The 19478-nt window shown below is 39.2% G+C and overlaps 1 protein-coding gene across 2 annotated transcripts in view; it reads left to right on the plus strand.

Moving 5' to 3' along the window:
• The window catches only part of LOC132895710 (gamma-aminobutyric acid receptor subunit alpha-3-like), a 176020-nt gene that overhangs the window by 106503 nt on the left and 50039 nt on the right, over positions 1-19478 (plus strand). For both annotated transcript variants that reach the window (XM_060936525.1, XM_060936526.1), the window contains exon 5: positions 19063-19145. In XM_060936525.1, the coding sequence (XP_060792508.1) occupies positions 19063-19145 (83 nt within the window). The remainder of the gene's footprint in view (positions 1-19062; positions 19146-19478) is intronic.

Genomic DNA, 19478 nt, shown 5'->3' on the forward strand with positions numbered 1-19478 from the left:
TTCCATATCAAATGTGCAGCTGTGTGTTGAGTATTATTAGCAGAGTGATTGAGTGACCTCCATCTCATTATGTAAACCTTTGGGGAAAGTTCTTGTTCTGTGAGTTCGATTCTGTACAATTCTGCACTGTCCAAGTCAACATGCTGGAGCCTAAGGGAGTCCGATGTTTGGGCTGCTTTTAAGGTGCCTTCCATCCATCCATCTGTTATCTATCCCGCTTATCCATTAGGGTCGCGGGGGAAGCTGGAGCCAATCCCAGCTGACTTCTGGTGAGAGGCGGGGTTCACCCTGGGCAGGTCACCAGTTTAGATAGCTCGCCAACCATCACATTCACACATATGGGCAGTTCAGAGTAGCCAGCTGATCCACATGTCTGGACTGTCGGAGGAAACCGGAGCACCCAGAGGAAACCCACACAGGCACGAGCTGAACATGCAAACTCCACTCAGAAAGGCCCCAGTCAACTGCGAGGTTCAGATCCAGAACCTTCTTGCTGTGGGGCGACAGTGATAACCACTGCTAAGGTGTCTTCACAGTGTATTAAGTATTAAAAGAAATATTTAATGTTCTATGAATACTAAACGGTTTTTATATAAAGTCTGCACATAATTTCTGAAGATTTTTAACTCTCACCTCTATGATGGCTCCTTGCCAACAGTTTCCATTAGTTCAGCAGAATGTTTCTCCAGCATTTCTGTCATATTGTTTTTTTTACATTTTTCACATAAATGCCAGTACTGTATTGTTACTGATTTCTAAATTGTTTTGTCCATTGAGGGATTTATTTATTTATTTATTTATTTTTTGTCATTTACTCAATAACCATTTCTCAAACTTGCACTCAAAAGCCACTCAGAAACTGTTCAGCTTTAGGTACTTTGGAGTGGTGTACGCATACATTTTCTCCCTGTGAGAATTTTTTTTGTAGACCCCCTATTGCAAAAAAGCTTTCCTGCTATGCTAGTGGACTAAAAATAAGGGCCTTGCGCAGGGTTTCCAAGCAACAGGCTCCTGACACAGATTAATACAATGCCACTAACGGCCCTGAACCGAGCTGCCCTCGTACCCGTTCTTGTTCTCTCCCATGCTTACGCCACTCTTTTACGGCATCTTTGCTTAACCATAATTACGGAGACTGGCTATTGCTGATTGTCTCATTGTGTGAAAAGTGCACAGGGTTAGTATATAAAGACCTCACTCAGCCTGGGCTTAGGGTGTGAAGAAACCAAACCACACACTCTGTACCTAGTCCACTTCTGGAGTTCTAAATAAAGTCCCTTGTTTTTGACACCGGTACCAATGGGACGTCACATAATGAATCTCTTGGACATTCATCAAAACAGCTCTAGTGCGCTGTTACTAACGAGAGAAGCAGTGGCTGTCTCAGTGACTACAAGGCTTGTGAGATATTGATTTTTTCCCCCCCGTTCGTGATTTACCGTTTAAAAAAAATCATGATAAATGCTTTCATTGTCCAGATCAGTTAACCTTTAAAAAAAAAAAGACAGGAAAAGAGTCATTTCCACTATATCAGGTTTAACAAAAATAAGGAAGGAAGAGTAAAGGCATAGAGATGATAAATCTTTTCAGCAATAAATGTAATAAAATAAATTCACATTTTAAATGCAAAAAAATGAAAGAAATTAGCTTGTTCTTTCTTGAACATGTCTTTTCTGCATTTTTACTATCTTCTTCAATTTTAGAATCATAACAGGGTGACAGAGGTGCAGTAGTTAGTAACTACTAGTTACCACTGTCACCTAACAGCAAGAAGGTTATGGGTTCGAACCTCATGGTCGACTGGGGCCTTTCTGTTTGGAGTTTGCGTGCTCTCCTTGTGCCTGTGTAAGTTTCCTCAGGGTGCTCCGGTTTCCTCCAACAGTCCAAAGATATGTGAGTCAACTGCCTACTCTGAATCCCCCATACGTGTGAGTGTGATGGTTGTTCGTTTCTGTGTAGCCCTGTGATATATTGGTGACCTGCCCCAGGTTAACCCCGCCTCTCATCCAAAGTCAGCTGGGATTGGCTCCAGCTTCCCTCAAGAACCTAATGGCTAAGCGGTATAGATAATGGATGGATGGATAGAATCATAATGAAGGCATTAACATTATTTATAATTTATAATTATAAATATAATTATAATTATTTATAATATGGCACAAGCTACCAGTAAATTCATGTGCTCTGATTGGTTCCTTGGCGGGCAGTATTTTTTCCGTAATGCCCGTGGGTGATTACGGACTTTCTTTCCAAGGCGCCGGCTTTCAAAAAACAAACCAAAACAAAATGACAAAAAAAAGGTTAACTGGAAATCAAAATGGAATCAAAAATGGCCAAAACACAAAAGACAAACAAGAGTCACTGAGTTATTCAAGAAATGAGCAACAAAGAGCATTCAGAAACCGCTAACAGAAATTCAGTTTTGAAACTGCTAGCTGTTTATTCTGTATGCGTCACTCAGCTACATTACAGATATGATGTGACTGAAAGCAGCGTCACGTCTCATTATAATGACCATCTATTTTCATTTTAGAAATAAAAAAGCCATATAATAAACTCTTTATTAACTTCACTTGCTTGGTCTTTACGGGAAAATATTGGACCTCGTCTTTTTGTACAGAGGCCTCGATCTGATATTTTCCCATAAAGTCTGAGCAAGCGAGGTTAATAAGTAGTTAGAAATTACATACCTGGAACAAATTAATAAGAAAAGTGTTAAACAAATCAGATCTATTTCATAGTTTAATTTCTTAACAGTATTCCTGATAAAGCTTTACATTTTACAAGTTCCCAGACAGGCCAGACTCCTCACTGCCTCTCCTAAACGAAAGGTTCTAAATGAAAACTACTTATTTGGGGAAGCAGTAATTTCAAGTAACGATGACTTGTTTGTAAATAAAAACTACTTATTAATATGCATTTGGATTGAGAAACTAATGAGCTTGAGGAATGAATGGAATGAATAATACATGGAGATATTAATTCCATTATTTACATTTTATCCTAGAATCAAATTTCAAACCCTGCAATGACGATGATAAACATACTTTCAATCTAGCGTGTCCACGTTTATAACTGGCAGTGAACTAAATCCCAACTGAAGCTTCTAAACTGCCTACACACCTCCGCAGTGATGTCAGGAGCTCAGAAAGCGTGTCTGACACCACTCTCTTTCTGATGGATGAACACAATGATGAGCCTTTATTTCCGCTACATGGTCATTAAACTAGTTTAAAAGAGTTTATACTACATCACAGATGAATTGTTTGAACCACAAGCTGTGGATTCATTTTCAGTAGCAGCAGCTCTCACAGTAGTTCCATCTGTAACATAAGTGACAGGGTTCTATTAATGCGCTCGTTCTAATACGTTATAGTTTCTGTAGTAACAGTTCGTACACAGGGATTCACACTGCAGACGCTCGACGTAATAGGAGACTCATAATAAACAAATTTTTTTTCAAAGAAAAGCATATAATCATTACTCAGTCATCTTCACATGCAGGAAAAATACCAACATTCACATGTTACCTGCTGATGAGAAGAAGTAGTCACAGGTATGCAAATTTGCGAGCTTGGCCATATGCCGTAAAGGCTTGCTGAAGATAAATGCCTTTCTTTGGTATGTCCTGATATATAAAACGCACTAGAATTTAATTGTGTATCTTTATACTTCTTTTTTTTCTGAAAGCTCTTATCTGCTTTCTCAAAGTAATGTGTCTAGAATTGAGTCATCTTTTTCTCTTTTGATTCAAAAGCATGCCTCAACGATCTTTGGCTTCCTTCATGCTTTACAAATGATGCTGCTCGAGCACTTAGAACACTTTCTCTGGTGATAAGAACATAAACATAGGAAAATAGGCTAGTCCACATCCTCGTCTACAGAGACTTGAAAATGGAATGGATCTTTTGTTGTTTGTTTTGTGGTGATGAGTCAGAGTGAGACTTTGCTCATACACCTGCATGTTCATGAGTGACGAAGATGCAGACCTCAAAACGAGACAAACCAAGGCAACAGCAAAGGGCTCGCTGACCTTGAGAGCAGGACAAGAGAACAAAAACCTGTTGTTTTACTTGCTGTCTGATGAAATGGTCCGTTGTACAGCTGAGGACTGACACCCATGGTCAGTGGGAAGTGGAAACTATGGCCACAAAGTCTGAAGCACACAGTTGTATAGAATGTCAGTTTGCTATAGCTTTACAGTTTCCCTTTAGTGGAACTAAGAGGCCCAAACCTGTTCCAGCATGACAGTGCACCTGTGCACAAAGCACAGGAGCTCCATGAAAAGACATGGTTTGAAGACAAGGTCAGAGTGGAAGAACTCGGGTGTCCTGAACAGAACCCTGACTGAAATCAACCCCACAGAACACCTTTGGGATGAACTGGAATTCTCATGGAAAACTTTCCCAGAAGAGTGGAGTTTATTATAACAGCAAAGTGGGAATAAGTTTTAGTTTCTTTCAGAGCTCATTAATCAACACTTCTAGCTGGTTAAAAGCAATAATACAAGAAATCATCTACTTTATTTGTGAGAGGGTGTGCTTTTATAGCACAATTGAGATTTTTATAGACAATGTCAAGCTGAACACATAATTTCACATTTCCTCTATCACACAGAAATTTGGAGAAACATTAAAATAAATTGACTGAATTGAATCACATTAAATCACATTATGTATAATAGAATAATAATGCTGACACGTTGTGTTAGGTCACCTGAGCTAAAAAAATGTGTTGCAGCTGATTTTTCTTCTTTCCCAAGTGCCCTGATATTGCTTTTCCCTGGTTGCAATGTTCTGGTGAAATTTTTCACCATATTCATCACTGACTGCACCAAGATCAGCAAGAAACAAGTCCAAGTGTGAATGCAGAAAATATATTTTCAGTGATGTGTAACACTTCATGGTTTTGTTTGCTTTAAGTACGTTGTCAATCAGCGCAGTACAGTTTGGTGCTCTGTAGTTGTCAAGAAAATTCTCAACAACATCCTTATATGTCTTCCATGCTGTTTTCTCTGGTCCCTCTAGCAGATCTTCGAACTCCCTGTAATTGATGACATGTCTGATTTGTGGACTAACAGAAACGCCTTGCTTAATCTTGGCTTCAGTTATTCTTGGAAACATCTACCTCAAATAGGCAAATCCATCACCTTCTTCGCTTATTGCTTTCACAAAATTTTTCATCAAACTGAGATTTTTATGAAAAGGAGGCAGAAATATTGTCGTTGGATCAACAAGTGGTTGATGTGCCACATTTTTTTTTCCCTGGACCAAAATCCTTACAGAGCAGCCAGTATATCAGGTATACAGTACTTTGTATATCTGAGCTACATTCCTAGAAACAGTGCCAATACTTTTTGATCACCATAGACGTTCCAGTCATAATTCTTGTACTGTATGCGTTTCAACAACATTTCCATGTTATTGTAGGTTTCGTTCATGTGTACTGTATAGCCAGTGGGTACTGAAGGGCGGATGTTGTCTTTCTGTACTGTAACAGGACAGCTTTCAGGCTTTGATGAATCTATAGAAAGACATCATTTTGGGTGTCATTCACGTAACCCAAAGCCATTAACAATACATCAGTGTCGGTGCAGAAACAGAGGTTATTCACGTGCATAAAGAAGTTTGCCAGATGTTCTTGACAGTTCCGAAAGATTAAAAAATTTTATATCTGGTGACAGCAAACCCCATCCTTGAAATTTTAAACCTTGCGTCCTTGTATCCTACTTTAGCGTTTGACTTTAGGACTGCAGTTGACTTGCTGACTTTAGGACTGCAGTTGACTTGCTGACTTTGGGACTGCAGTTGACTTGCTGACTTTGGGACCGCAGTTGACTTGCTGACTTTGGGACCGCAGTTGACTTGCTGACTTTGGGACCGCAGTTGACTTGCTGACTTTGGGACCGCAGTTGACTTGCTGACTTTGGGACTGCAGTTGACTTGCTGACTTTGGGACCGCAGTTGACTTGCTGACTTTGGGACCGCAGTTGACTTGCTGACTTTAGGACCGCAATTGACTTGCTGACTTTAGGACCGCAGTTGACTTGCTGACTTTAGGACCGCAGTTGACTTGCTGACTTTAGGACCGCAGTTGACTTGCTGACTTTGGGACTGCAGTTGACTTGCTGACTTTGGGACCGCAGTTGACTTGCTGACTTTGGGACCGCAGTTGACTTGCTGACTTTGGGACTGCAGTTGACTTGCTGACTTTAGGACCGCAGTTGACTTGCTGACTTTGGGACCGCAGTTGACTTGCTGACTTTGGGACCGCAGTTGACTTGCTGACTTTGGGACCGCAGTTGACTTGCTGACTTTAGGACCGCAGTTGACTTGCTGACTTTGGGACTGCAGTTGACTTGCTGACTTTGGGACCGCAGTTGACTTGCTGACTTTGGGACTGCAGTTGACTTGCTGACTTTGGGACCGCAGTTGACTTGCTGACTTTAGGACCGCAGTTGACTTGCTGACTTTGGGACCGCAGTTGACTTGCTGACTTTAGGACCGCAGTTGACTTGCTGACTTTGGGACCGCAGTTGACTTGCTGACTTTAGGACCGCAGTTGACTTGCTGACTTTAGGACCGCAGTTGACTTGCTGACTTTGGGACCGCAGTTGACTTGCTGACTTTGGGACTGCAGTTGACTTGCTGACTTTGGGACTGCAGTTGACTTGCTGACTTTGGGACTGCAGTTGACTTGCTGACTTTGGGACTGCAGTTGACTTGCTGACTTTGGGACTGCAGTTGACTTGCTGAGTTTAGGACTGCAGTTGACTTGCTGACTTTAGGACTATGGTTGTCGTGAACGGTTTTGCGCTCGGGTTTCCGTCAGTGGGGGGTTTATAGCATCAACGAAGCTGACTTTGTTAGGACTGTTAATGTTATAGTCATGTTGTCTGTTGTTGCCTGGATGGGGATGAGTTCCTGTTTGAGTCTGGTTCCTCTCGAGGTTTCTTCCTCATGTCGTCTGAGGGAGTTTTTCCTTGCCACCGTCGCCACAGGCGTGCTCATTGGTTTGATTGATTGATTGATTGATTGATTGATTGATTGATTACTTTATTCTGAACAATAAAGAAGAAAGACACAAAAATAAAAATTTAAATAAAAAATACAATAATCAAAACATCATCATAAACAAACAGAATAGCGTAGCCACAAGGCAATAACATAACAATGTTCAGAAAGGATTAGGAAGAATGGTCACTGATGTCATTATATAAAAGCCCACTTTCTGTATTATTTTCCATACTGTTTGTAAATATATTATCTATTAATGTGACACAATGAGAAGTAATTCTACTAGGTTTGGTGATTTTTGGGTATAAACCCATACTGTACATTGTATTTATGAAATCTTCTGTCATTTTATGCTTTTTTGGATTTAACAGATCAATATTATAATCCCCACAGATAAACACAGTCTTCTGCACTGAGTTAGAAAACATGTTTTCCATCCAGTTTTCAAATATATCGATACTTGATTGGGGATAGATTAGGGATAAAATTAGCTCATGTTTTAAGTTGTTCAAATTCTGTAAAGCTGCTTTGCGACAATGTTTATTGTTAAAAGCGCTATACAGATAAACTTGACTTGACAAATCTACCGTCCCTGACCAGGTTTTTTTTTTTTTTTTAATTCTGGCTGTGTTATCAGATGAGGATAATCCGGCATAAAGGGTGCAATATCTGGATCAGTGTCGCTTTCCACATCTGGTTCATGCGTTGTGGCATCCTCATGTGGTACTGGTCCTCAATGGCTGAAGGCATATTGGGGAATTCAATAGATTTGTTAGTTTTATTAGAGAAGCAAGATACATTGGTCAGACAGATGTAACAGTCCATCACGTTATCCTTCTGTTCTTGCCATGTCATTGGGGCTGCAAATGGTATTGACTTCTGAGTACCTCTGAGCCAAGCTCTCAGACTGACTCCACTTGTTGCACAACAGATGTCAAGAGTCCAGGTTTTGTCTTGGTCACCAATTTTACATCCAAAGTCGAGCTTATAGGCTTTCTTAATAAGAGCAGTCATGGTGTATCTTTGAGCCTTAAGCATTATACTCACGACAGATGTAACAGGACGTATCGCAGCGAGATACTGATGAGATATTTCTACAGTATTGAATCTTCCTGAAGACAATAAAGCTTATTGTTACTATTGTTTTGGACTGACCGAAACATTTTGCTTTGTGACTTAAAATATAATGGGAAAAAAAGGTTGTATCTACAAAATGGTACACGATAGGAAGATTTTAATGAGATTTTTTGTGATCAGCAGCTCAAAAGTGTTCAAGAAGCAAAATCTTTGTTGTCCAGTGTTGTCAGCCAAAACCGAGACAGTAAAGAAATGTCTTGATCATGGAGTTGAATCCAGGACACGTCAGTGCAGGCTGAATTTAACTGAACTGAATCAGATCAGTAGTGAATTGAAGTGCATCGAATCGCACTTGTTTAACCGTAAAGTATCTTCAGAAAGATGGAGTTTCACATCCCTACTGAATATCATGCAGTTTCTAATAGATTAACCATCACATATGTACCGTCTACACTTATGGACAGTCAGTTTAAGGCCGTTTTGTAAGAAAATACAAAATATAAATCGTCTCCAAACCACTTCAGACCATTCCTGTAATTTAACATAAACCATTGTTATGTTGCTCTGTAGACTATTTGTCATTTTCAGTGCATCATGTCTCTGGTCTCTAGTATGATCATAACAAACTTTTCACCAAAAAAATCTCAAATTAAATAAAAAATATATTTTTGTGATGCCACATAATGCCTTAGCTTTTCTGAAATTATTTGATTTTATTAGTGCTAGATTTTTTTTTTACCTCGAAAATCAGCTGCATCACAGTCCAAAACTAAAAGAAATCATTTGACATGCAATTTTAATTAATAAAAACATCTAAAGAATGTTGATATGTTTTAAAGGTTATCAACATATTAAGTATTCTCTATAGTATTATTTCCACATACCTTTTTTTAAAAATAATATATTTTTTAAAAATTCTCCTAAATATGTACGATTTTTTCCCCATCTGATTTCAGTTACATATAAAACTTAAGATTATTTTCAACAGGAGGTGAAATGCCAATGTCTGGTTTATCTATTTTTAAAAAAGTATTTATTTTATTTTATTTTTGACCAGGATGTGCTTGGAGGAATGGTGTGGTAACCTTTGCACTTCCTTTTGACTAAACGTTCAACCAACTTAAACTTCTATCATTTTTTAATATTCGTTCAACCATAACCCTAAGTTTTGTTTGTTTATTTGTTTGTTTGTTTTTGCTTTTGAAGTCAGTCAAATGAACTGTGAACTGCTATGCCTTCTCTATTGTCCGTCTCCTGAACGCCAGTCTCATGTGCTGATATGTAGCACGTTCAGTAAATCAGGGGTTTTCAAAGTGTGGGAGAGTCGGACCCCCCTCAGAGAGCAAATAAACAACAGCACCCCCCCCTTACAATTTTTGTTGTTGCTATACTTAATGTTCCATTCGTATTTAAAAAAATGGTTGTTGTACACATCTTTATTTTTTTCTTTTACACATTTTAAATATCTGTGCTTTTTGAAAACATCTTTTTACACATTTAAAACATATGAGCTTTATTAAAACATCTTTTTTTTTTACACATTTTAAACATCGGGGCGGCATGGTGGTGTAGTGGTTAGCGCTGTTGCCTCACAGCAAGAAGGTCCGGGTTCGAGCCCCGCGGCCGGCGAGGGCCTTTCTGTGCGGAGTTTGCATGTTCTCCCCGTGTCCGCGTGGGTTTCCTCCGGGTGCTCCGGTTTCCCCCACAGTCCAAAGACATGCAGGTTAGGTTAACTGGTGACTCTAAATTGAGCGTAGGTGTGAATGTGAGTGTGAATGGTTGTCTGTGTCTATGTGTCAGCCCTGTGATGACCTGGCGACTTGTCCAGGGTGAACCCTGCCTTTCGCCCGTAGTCAGCTGGGATAGGCTCCAGCTTGCCTGCGACCCTGTAGAACAGGATAAAGCAGCTACAGATAATGAGATGAGATTTTAAACATCTGTGCTTTTTTAAAACCTCTTTTTTTTTTACACATTTTAAACATCTGTGCTTTTAAAAAAAAATAATAACATCTTGTTTTACACATTTTAAACATCTCATAGCATCGTTAGCTAGCACCTCTTGGCAGACAGCACACTGTGGCAGTGGAGCATCTTCAGATCCAGTCCATGAAAATCCAAACTTTAAATAATCGTGGTCATACTTCCTTCTTTTTTTGCTTGGCCCAGACTCTGTCTCCTCACTCACTGTAGCTTTAGGTACTAAAAATCAATCCATTTTGCCTCTGGCAAAGGCTAGCTGAAGTTCGCTAAATGTCAGCAATAGTAACTTATTCTGGTTAATTTTTCCTGACGTTGCGCCCCCCCCCCTGAAAAACTCTGGCGCCCCCTAGGGGAGGCGCGCCCCACACTTTGAAAAGCCCTGCAGTAAAGCATTTCTTGGAACAGTGATCATTTCAGCACAGCAGCATGGCACAGTGGGAATACGGACTCTCAGATCCTCTCATTGATCATTCTCCAAGTTCAAAACAATAATAAGTATGATGAATGCTGCAGTGTTGGACAAATTCCAGAATTCTTTCAGACACGCCAAGGGCACTCTAACAGAACCAAGCTCAAGGACACCATCCCTGGTGAAGAGTACATTTGGTCTAATAGATTGCTGGTGATAACAAACATGCTCATGGATTGACTTGGGCTTTGCTGAGTGTGGATGCTTCCAGGAGACACCCGTTAGCATGACGGCCTTTGGGTCAACGTAGTGTGAATTAGTTTCAGAAAGCTGGTTGATGCTCGTTAATTAATGTCAACAAGACAAAAGTGCACCACAGTTCATTTGCAAGGCCCTGAACATCATAGATATTATGTCTGCATATTACCCAGGAGACACCAAGCTTTATCTCATTAAGCATTTAAAGACGATAGACCTTGCAGTGGAAGAGATGAGAAGAGAGAAGGAGGAAGTATAGATGCTCTGTAGAGCGTGTAGTTTATGTACTGCAGCATATCTTGGAAACAAGCCTGGAATACATAAATATGAAGCTGGGTTGTATTTTGATGAGAGGAGAAAAGTCTTCTTTCCTGAATTTATGTGGTGCAAACTTTAGCTGTAATACCGTTCTGCTTGGTAGATTTACCCTGAGAAGTAGCTCGAGCTGTCATAAGGCACAGAGAAGTTACCCCATGGTTATGAAGTCATTAGTGCCACGAAAGTTTTTTTTGTGCTTCCTTGCATATCGGTAGAACTTCTGTTACAACTGCTATGTCACATGTACCAAACTGTCAAACCCTCTAACACTGAGAACTGTGGAGCTTTATGATGCTGCTATCATCCCAGCATGTTCAGACCAAACCTCTGGCACTGGACAGAGTTTGATATATTTTTACCCGCACTGTCCAGCTTGGCAAGATTTCTGCCAGCCAGAGCAGTTTTATAGTCCACTCCACTGTCCCAGGGGGCCAGTTAGATGGAGGTGTGGGATGAACACATGGCTTTACTCTTGAATTCAGCCAGCTGAGGCTTCACATCTGTTCACCAAGTAACGAATGAGAGACAACTCATTCCTAAAAAGCTCAGAAGCCACAGCACTGCTGTTCACCATGGCTAAAGTCAAACTAATAGGACTAGAGGGATATTGTGTTGCACAGTTAAACAAATAAGAAGTTATTGTTTTTATTGAGACAGGCGCCGTATGGAAGGTCAACTTGTATGAGATTTTGGTGATAAGTTGAGTTAATTTGGTTAAAGATGCTGTTTATGCATGCAAGTGTTGATGTGTGTACAAAAAGACAAGTAAAAATGAAATATTTCTTAACCGGAGTAAAATATTTATATTGATGTTGATTATAATCAGCTTAACAGTGGAAATAAAGTTGAAGGTAAAAAGAAACTTAATGTCATGTAAATATAAGTGCTAATAATAAAAATGAACATTTAAATATCCCTTAAAAAAACCCACCTGCAATCAAGTTTGAATTCGTACTATTTTTTTTTTTTAGTAAAGGCTAAAGTCTCACCCCATCCAATATTCATAAAATCATATTATAAAGCGGACAGTTTTGGTTCTGAAATCTGATTGGCTGAGCCACATTCAAAGACGTTAAAATTATTAATACTCCATGTATAAAACTGTTACGATAATGACTACAGAAATCTACATGCGTTTCAGAATCTCAGACTCATTAACCCAATCACACTACACGATTTAAACACTCATAATCTGTAGTTTGGTGGATGTAGTGGTGTACACGATCTGTCACAAACTACACAATCTGTCTTTGAGATACCCCTGAAGAAGAGCGCATGATCCAGAAATCACACGTTCTCATGAAATTAAACATGGGAGCTCACTATCATGCCTAATTTTAAAGAAGCAAGAAACTAAACAAACAAGAGAACGTTGTGGAGGAAGTATTGGTTGAGGGTGAGATGCAAAAATTCTCTGTTCTGCAAAGAGAACAGGAGGCACAGTGAAAAGAAACGTGGCTGTTTTCATATGATAGGAATCGCGTCGTGTTTGTTTTTGTTTGTTATTGTTGCTGTTGTGTTTACATTTGTCCTTGTTCTCTTACACGAATAGAAAGGTGGTAAACTGGGTTCAGGGATCTGCTGCGCAGGACGGGAGTAGAATTTGATTTCCTCTCAGATTCTTATTGGCTGTTTCTCAGCTCCGCTCTTGCTGTGAGTCATAAAGGGATTCAGATTTCGTGATTCATCAGTGATAAATCAAGGACACTTCAAAATCTCAGGCACATTATCTGTTCACTCTGAATAATGTCTTTGTGTGTGGTTCCTTCCCTAGTAGGATAAGATTCAATGATTCGCATCAGTGCACTAGCTGAAAAGTTCACGATGCGATTGCCCTAACGAAAACATGTGCACTAGGTATAATTTGGGATGAACTCGGGATGCCTAGTTTCGAACATCTTTGCATCAGTAAAATCTGATTTGTTTATATATAATTATCAGTAGAGGCCACATGCCTTTATTATTTAGACATGTGACTAGGGTTGGGCGGTATTACGGTAAGAAGGTATCCCGAGGTATCCAAAAGTACCAACGGTATCGGTCTCATTACCGTCATTTTAAAAAAATATATAATATCTAAATAAATATGGAGTACATGAGGTCATAATATAAAATAATAAATTGAAGATCATCCCGAATAACTGTGTGATCGTATTTTCACTAATTCTATCAATTTCCTAAAGAAGTTTTCATCGCGTGCAGGGTTGTTTATGTCGTTACCATGGCAACCCTGCGTGACATTTTGGAGTCTTCTGACAGAAAGCTTCGCAAGAGCCTGAGACCGGGGGTGTCATGGCTCAGATGGCTAAGGCACCGTACCATAAATCCGGGGACCCGGGTTCGATTCCGACCCGAGGTTATTTCCCGATCCCGTCTCTCTCTCCCCCGCTCATTTCCTGTCTCTCTATACTGTCCTATCTTAAAAAAAAAAAGAGAGACTGAGACCGCGGTTGAAAGATGGCAAGTCAAGATAACGAGTTAGTGGCAAAAAAAAAAAACAGCATCGGCAGTGTGGCAGTATTTTGGTTTCAAACCAAACGAAAAATCTAATATGTCCCCTAAGGTACACCATAGCCTGGGGTACTCCACTTCCACGAGATCTCTCCAATGAGTTGTGTTTTGAGTAGGTTACATGAGTAACAACAAGGTAAAATAATATAACGTATGACATTTGGGATGTGGGTAATAAACGTTTGAAATGTCATCTACTGAAGAAACGGAAGAAAACATCGTAGCGTAAACTGTTAGGCTTCTGGTGGGAATTAGCAATGCACTTGCTATCTTTGTTGGGTGTGTTAAACCGTATGGATTTAAGTGGAATAATTGTAAGGAGTTATGTGATCAAGACAACGTTTTAAGCAAGGTAAGGCCATTTGATTATTAATTTCCCCGCCATGGCATGACGTGGGCCCATATGATTTTGCCTTGTGCAGCTATCACGCATTTGAATTAGGTTCGCCTCATTTGCGCTGAAGAATATGGTTTATCGCGCAGTCTAAACGGACTTGGGTGTTGGTTGATTCTTTTTCTTTTTTTATTTCCCATGCTTGAAAGGGTATGATCCTGCTCATCGTGTACTTTTTTTTAATGGAGCAGGTGAAATAGTGCTGCAAATGGCGTTTCAACGCAGACATGTGTAAACGACAGTTGAATGCTATTTTCAAGATGAAGGAAGAGTTGCGTGATGCTTTGAAATATCTCTTAATCCATTCATCAATGCACAAAATTCGCTTTGCTGCTTAATCCATACCACAATGCACACAATTCGCTATGCTGCTTTTAAATAGTACATTTGAGGCATAGGCGCATGTTACACAGTAGGCCGAAACAAAATATTTTTTTCTCGGTAATACCGTATACCCCGGGAAAACAGAGACGGTTTAAAGGTATCAAAATTTGGATACCGCCCAACCCTACATGTGACCAATAATTTTATATTTAGATGGAATACTCATCTTTATACGGTTTCTCAAGCTCTCTTTCTCTCTTTCACTGCTGTAAGTAGCCGATTTTCCTCAAGTCTTTCGGGCAAGGCTTGTGCGAGTCTTGTGGAGGCGTGTCCAGGCGAGTCACAGATTATCATGGAGGAGGAAGAGCTACCATATTGAATTGCATAGCATCATATCTATTAGCATCACATATCATGTTCAATCAAATCCTGTCAAATGGCAGTGCATCGCAATAGTTTTGAATCGTATCGCATTAGGACTTGCTGCTTATGTATCTTTAATGTATCAGATCATCATTGGTAATGCATCGAGATGCATATCACATCAGCCTCAGTGATGGAGATACACATCACTAATCCCTAACATATGTCATATTTGCACACATGCAGATGCTGAACAGTGTGCTGAAAAAATTAAGTCTGCGTTATTCCTATGCATAAACCAGCATGTCGAAAGTCACTGCAGGATAAACCCCACATCAGTCTATCATTTCCAGAGCTGTATATTATCTAAAGCATCAGGATAATAGCAATGTTGTCTTTAAGATTTTAGGACATGTTAAAAATGCTCAAAAAAAACAACAACCCGCATAGTTTTTTCACTTTCAAACACTTAGCAGCTCGGAAATGAGAAACAAGTTACTGTTCCCCTCCAGTCATAAAGCAGTAATATGACTTTGATTCACCTCTGAGAATAAAGCTGTTCCACTTGCTAATTAGGAACTCAGAGGAGCTATTTATAGCTAGTTTCACCTTATCAACAACACCGCAGCAGTGAAGTGTTAGCTTGCCTGGTGTAAAGTGTATGATGTTCTGCTGAAGAGAAGAATAGCTGAGTCATTCACTCTGACACTTTTACACTTTCCACCCTCCAGTTTTGGGCTCGATTACATTTTACCTTTGACTGCCCTTGAATTGTCAGTGTGTTAAGCGCACAATGCAAGGCTTCGAAATGCACAATTATCTTTTTGTACCTTCGTTAAAAATTGTGCTGAAAATATTGGACGATTTCAGTCTCTCCGTGTTAAAATGCGGAGCTGCGAGCTGCCACAGATATACGATTTAAGCAAAATAAAACATGACAGTGTTTAAATTTGCAGTACACTTCTAAAATTCATACACTCGAGTTGTTTCTCAATCTTTTGCTTTCACGCTCCAGGGTGTCTGGAGCTTCAAAAAAAGATTGTGAAACTTTTTACAAATTTAAGGGATTAGTAAGTAGGAATACGTTCATGCTGTCAAGTTAAGAAGGTTTAAAAAAAAAAAAAAAAAAAAAAAATATATATATATATATATATATATATATATATGTATACAACCCCGATTCCAAAAAAGTTGGGACAAAGTACAAATTGTAAATAAAAACGGAATGCAATGATGTGGAAGTTTCAAAATTCCATATTTTATTCAGAATAGAACATAGATGACATATCAAATGTTTAAACTGAGAAAATGTATCATTTAAAGAGAAAAATTAGGTGATTTTAAATTTCATGACAACAACACATCTCAAAAAAGTTGGGACAAGGCCATGTTTCCCACTGTGAGACATCCCCTTTTCTCTTTACAACAGTCTGTAAACGTCTGGGGACTGAGGAGACAAGTTGCTCAAGTTTAGGGATAGGAATGTTAACCCATTCTTGTCTAATGTAGGATTCTAGTTGCTCAACTGTCTTAGGTCTTTTTTTGTCGTATCTTGCGTTTTATGATGCGCCAAATGTTTTCTATGGGTGAAAGATCTGGACTGCAGGCTGGCCAGTTCAGTACCCGGACCCTTCTTCTACACAGCCATGATGCTGTAATTGATGCAGTATGTGGTTTGGCATTGTCATGTTGGAAAATGCAAGGTCTTCTCTGAAAGAGACGTCGTCTGGACGGGAGCATATGTTGCTCTAGAACCTGGATATACCTTTCAGCATTGATAGTGTCTTTCCAGATGTGTAAGCTGCCCATGCCACACGCACTAATGCAACCCCATACCATCAGAGATGCAGGCTTCTGAACTGAGCGCTGATAACAACTCGGGTCGTCCTTCTCCTCTTTAGTCCGAATGACACGGCGTCCCTGATTTCCCTAAAGAACTTCAAATTTTGATTCGTCTGACCACAGAACAGTTTTCCACTTTGCCACAGTCCATTTTAAATGAGCCTTGGCCCAGAGAAGACGTCTGTGCTTCTGGATCGTGTTTAGATACGGCTTCTTCTTTGAACTATAGAGTTTTAGCTGGCAACGGCGGATGGCACGGTGAATTGTGTTCACAGATAATGTTCTCTGGAAATATTCCTGAGCCCATTTTGTGATTTCCAATACAGAAGCATGCCTGTATGTGATGCAGTGCCGTCTAAGGGCCCGAAGATCACGGGCACCCAGTATGGTTTTCCGGCCTTGACCCTTACGCACAGAGATTCTTCCAGATTCTCTGAATCTTTTGATGATATTATGCACTGTAGATGATGATATGTTCAAACTCTTTGTAATTTTACACTGTCGAACTCCTTTCTGATATTGCTCCACTATTTGTGGGCGCAGAATTAGGGGGATTGGTGATCCTCTTCCCATCTTTACTTCTGAGAGCCGCTGCCACTCCAAGATGCTCTTTTTATACCCAGTCATGTTAATGACCTATTGCCAATTGACCTAATGAGTTGCAGTTTGGTCCTCCAGCTGTTCCTTTTTTGTACCTTTAACTTTTCCAGCCTCTTATTTCCCCTGTCCCAACTTTTTTGAGATGTGTTGCTGTCATGAAATTTCAAATGAGCCAATATTTGGCATGAAATTTCAAAATGTCTCACTTTCGACATTTGATATGTTGTCTATGTTCTATTGTGAATACAATATCAGTTTTTGAGATTTGTAAATTATTGCATTCCGTTTTTATTTACAATTTGTACTTTGTCCCAACTTTTTTGGAATCAGGGTTGTGTGTGTATGTGTGTGTGTGTGTATATATATATATATATATATATATATATATATATATATATATATATATATATATATATACAGTTTATTAACAAGACACAAATCATCCAAGTGATTAACATAACAATTAATTATTACCTTGATATCTTTTCATCTCTAGACTGTTTGCTCTCAATGCAGCGTCTCTGTGGTATTTTGAGGAACTTTCTGCACAAAATTCAACAATAAATATGACTCAAATTAACACCTTAAAGCTAGACGGCCTTTCGATTTCATAAAATCAGTGAAATTTAGTTCCGTCTGAAATGTGGTGATTGTGATATCTGTTTATTTCTGTAATATCTCACAAAATATCAGGCCATTCTGTGGCTGGGAAGTTATTTAATTTGAGGGGATTAAAGCAAATAATGTGCATGAAATCGCTCGCTTGGCGCAGTCAAGCAGACAGAGGAAGTCCGTGTGCGCATGCGCAGGTTTACCTTCTTCTTCTTCTTTTGGGTTTTACGGCAGCTGGCATCCACAGTGTTGCATTACTGCCATCTACAGGTTAACCTTTGAGCATGCACTGACAGTTCCATCATTCTGTCGCTAAACGAACAGCTGATCACACTGAGGTGCTCGCTGAGCGCCGATATTTATTAGTTTGGTCCTGCGTTTCCTTTCCTTCGTATATAACATAACGTCTTTTCTTCTCGCTTTCCGTTACTGTAGTCACTCTTTCATGTTTCATTCGCACACTCACGTCCTCCATTTTTCTCTCCTGTTTCAAATTTGTATCCCACAATGCCTTGCGTGAACGGGAAAAGCCCACCACGTGATGCATGACGTAGTATCTTGAATTGGGTCATGGTGAAGCAGGAAAAAATAGCAGAGAATTTAGGGACACGTGGCCTGAAATTCATTAATTGTTCTATTAAAAAAAGAAAAAACCTAATAAAACTGGAAGACTGTGATTCAAATTCAGTAGCTTTCGGTCCATTAAGCAAAAATAATTGGGTGTCGGGGAAAATTCTTTTTATGACCTACACTTGAAAAATCTGAAAGGCCGTCTATCTTTAACTTTTTTTTTTTTAAATGTAGGGTTTTTTTGTTTGGCTGATTTTTTTTTTTTTACCTCTGAAACTTTTTTAGCTGCATCATGCAACAGTTCTAAGCATCATAATATATTAAAAATAGAACTGTTTTAAACAAAATATTTTTGTTTTACTATAAGTAATATTTAGGGACAAAAAGTGAAGTCATATACAATTTTAAGTAATAATAAACATTCCAAAGAATATGGAAATGTTTTAAAGTAAATTTTGCATGAAATTGTTGCAAAACAAAATGTGCATGATCTTAGATATTCTGCCTGCAAATATCCTTTGTTTTGTTTTTATTCACTGAGACATGTCAATATGTGGAAGTGTAACTGAAGGAGAGTAAATAGCTCACTGCAGATTATTTCTTAAAACTTTTGAATACAAGTTTCACATAAGGGGGAAAAAAGTGTTTTTATATTTCATCACCATGACAGATTTGGGCTCAGATTACATTTGATGCGGAACTGAAAGCATTTATTTCTTTATATTTAACTTGTTTATAACTGCGGACACATAATTCTGTCTTACGGTCGTTATCTCTCTTACCTGCAGATTAACTATTCACGCTGAGTGCCCCATGCATCTGGAAGATTTTCCCATGGATGCTCACGCTTGCCCACTCAAGTTTGGAAGCTGTAAGTGGTGTTTGTTTTTTGTTTTTTTTAACCCTCCGTCATTGTGATTGGTATTCATAAAGCAGCTCGGATGAAGTTCACCGCCTCCAGCTGCTCGTACTGCTCTGTCTTTATACACTTAGATGGCACAGCTGATTCAGAAACATTGTCCTTATTACAAAGATGATTAGCCGTCTTAGAGGGCCAGACTAGTGCTCAGTTTTGCCCTTAGTATAAGCAAAGCTAAGCTAAACTACAGCTAATGTGGTGGATTGATAAGGTATCTTACAGTTCTGTAATGTAACTATTGCAGATCTTGGTAAAATTGTCTAAGACATGATGTGCACAAAAATA

This window comes from Neoarius graeffei, chromosome 12 (assembly GCF_027579695.1).
Source record: "Neoarius graeffei isolate fNeoGra1 chromosome 12, fNeoGra1.pri, whole genome shotgun sequence".
Classification (NCBI taxonomy): Eukaryota; Metazoa; Chordata; class Actinopteri; order Siluriformes; family Ariidae; genus Neoarius; species Neoarius graeffei.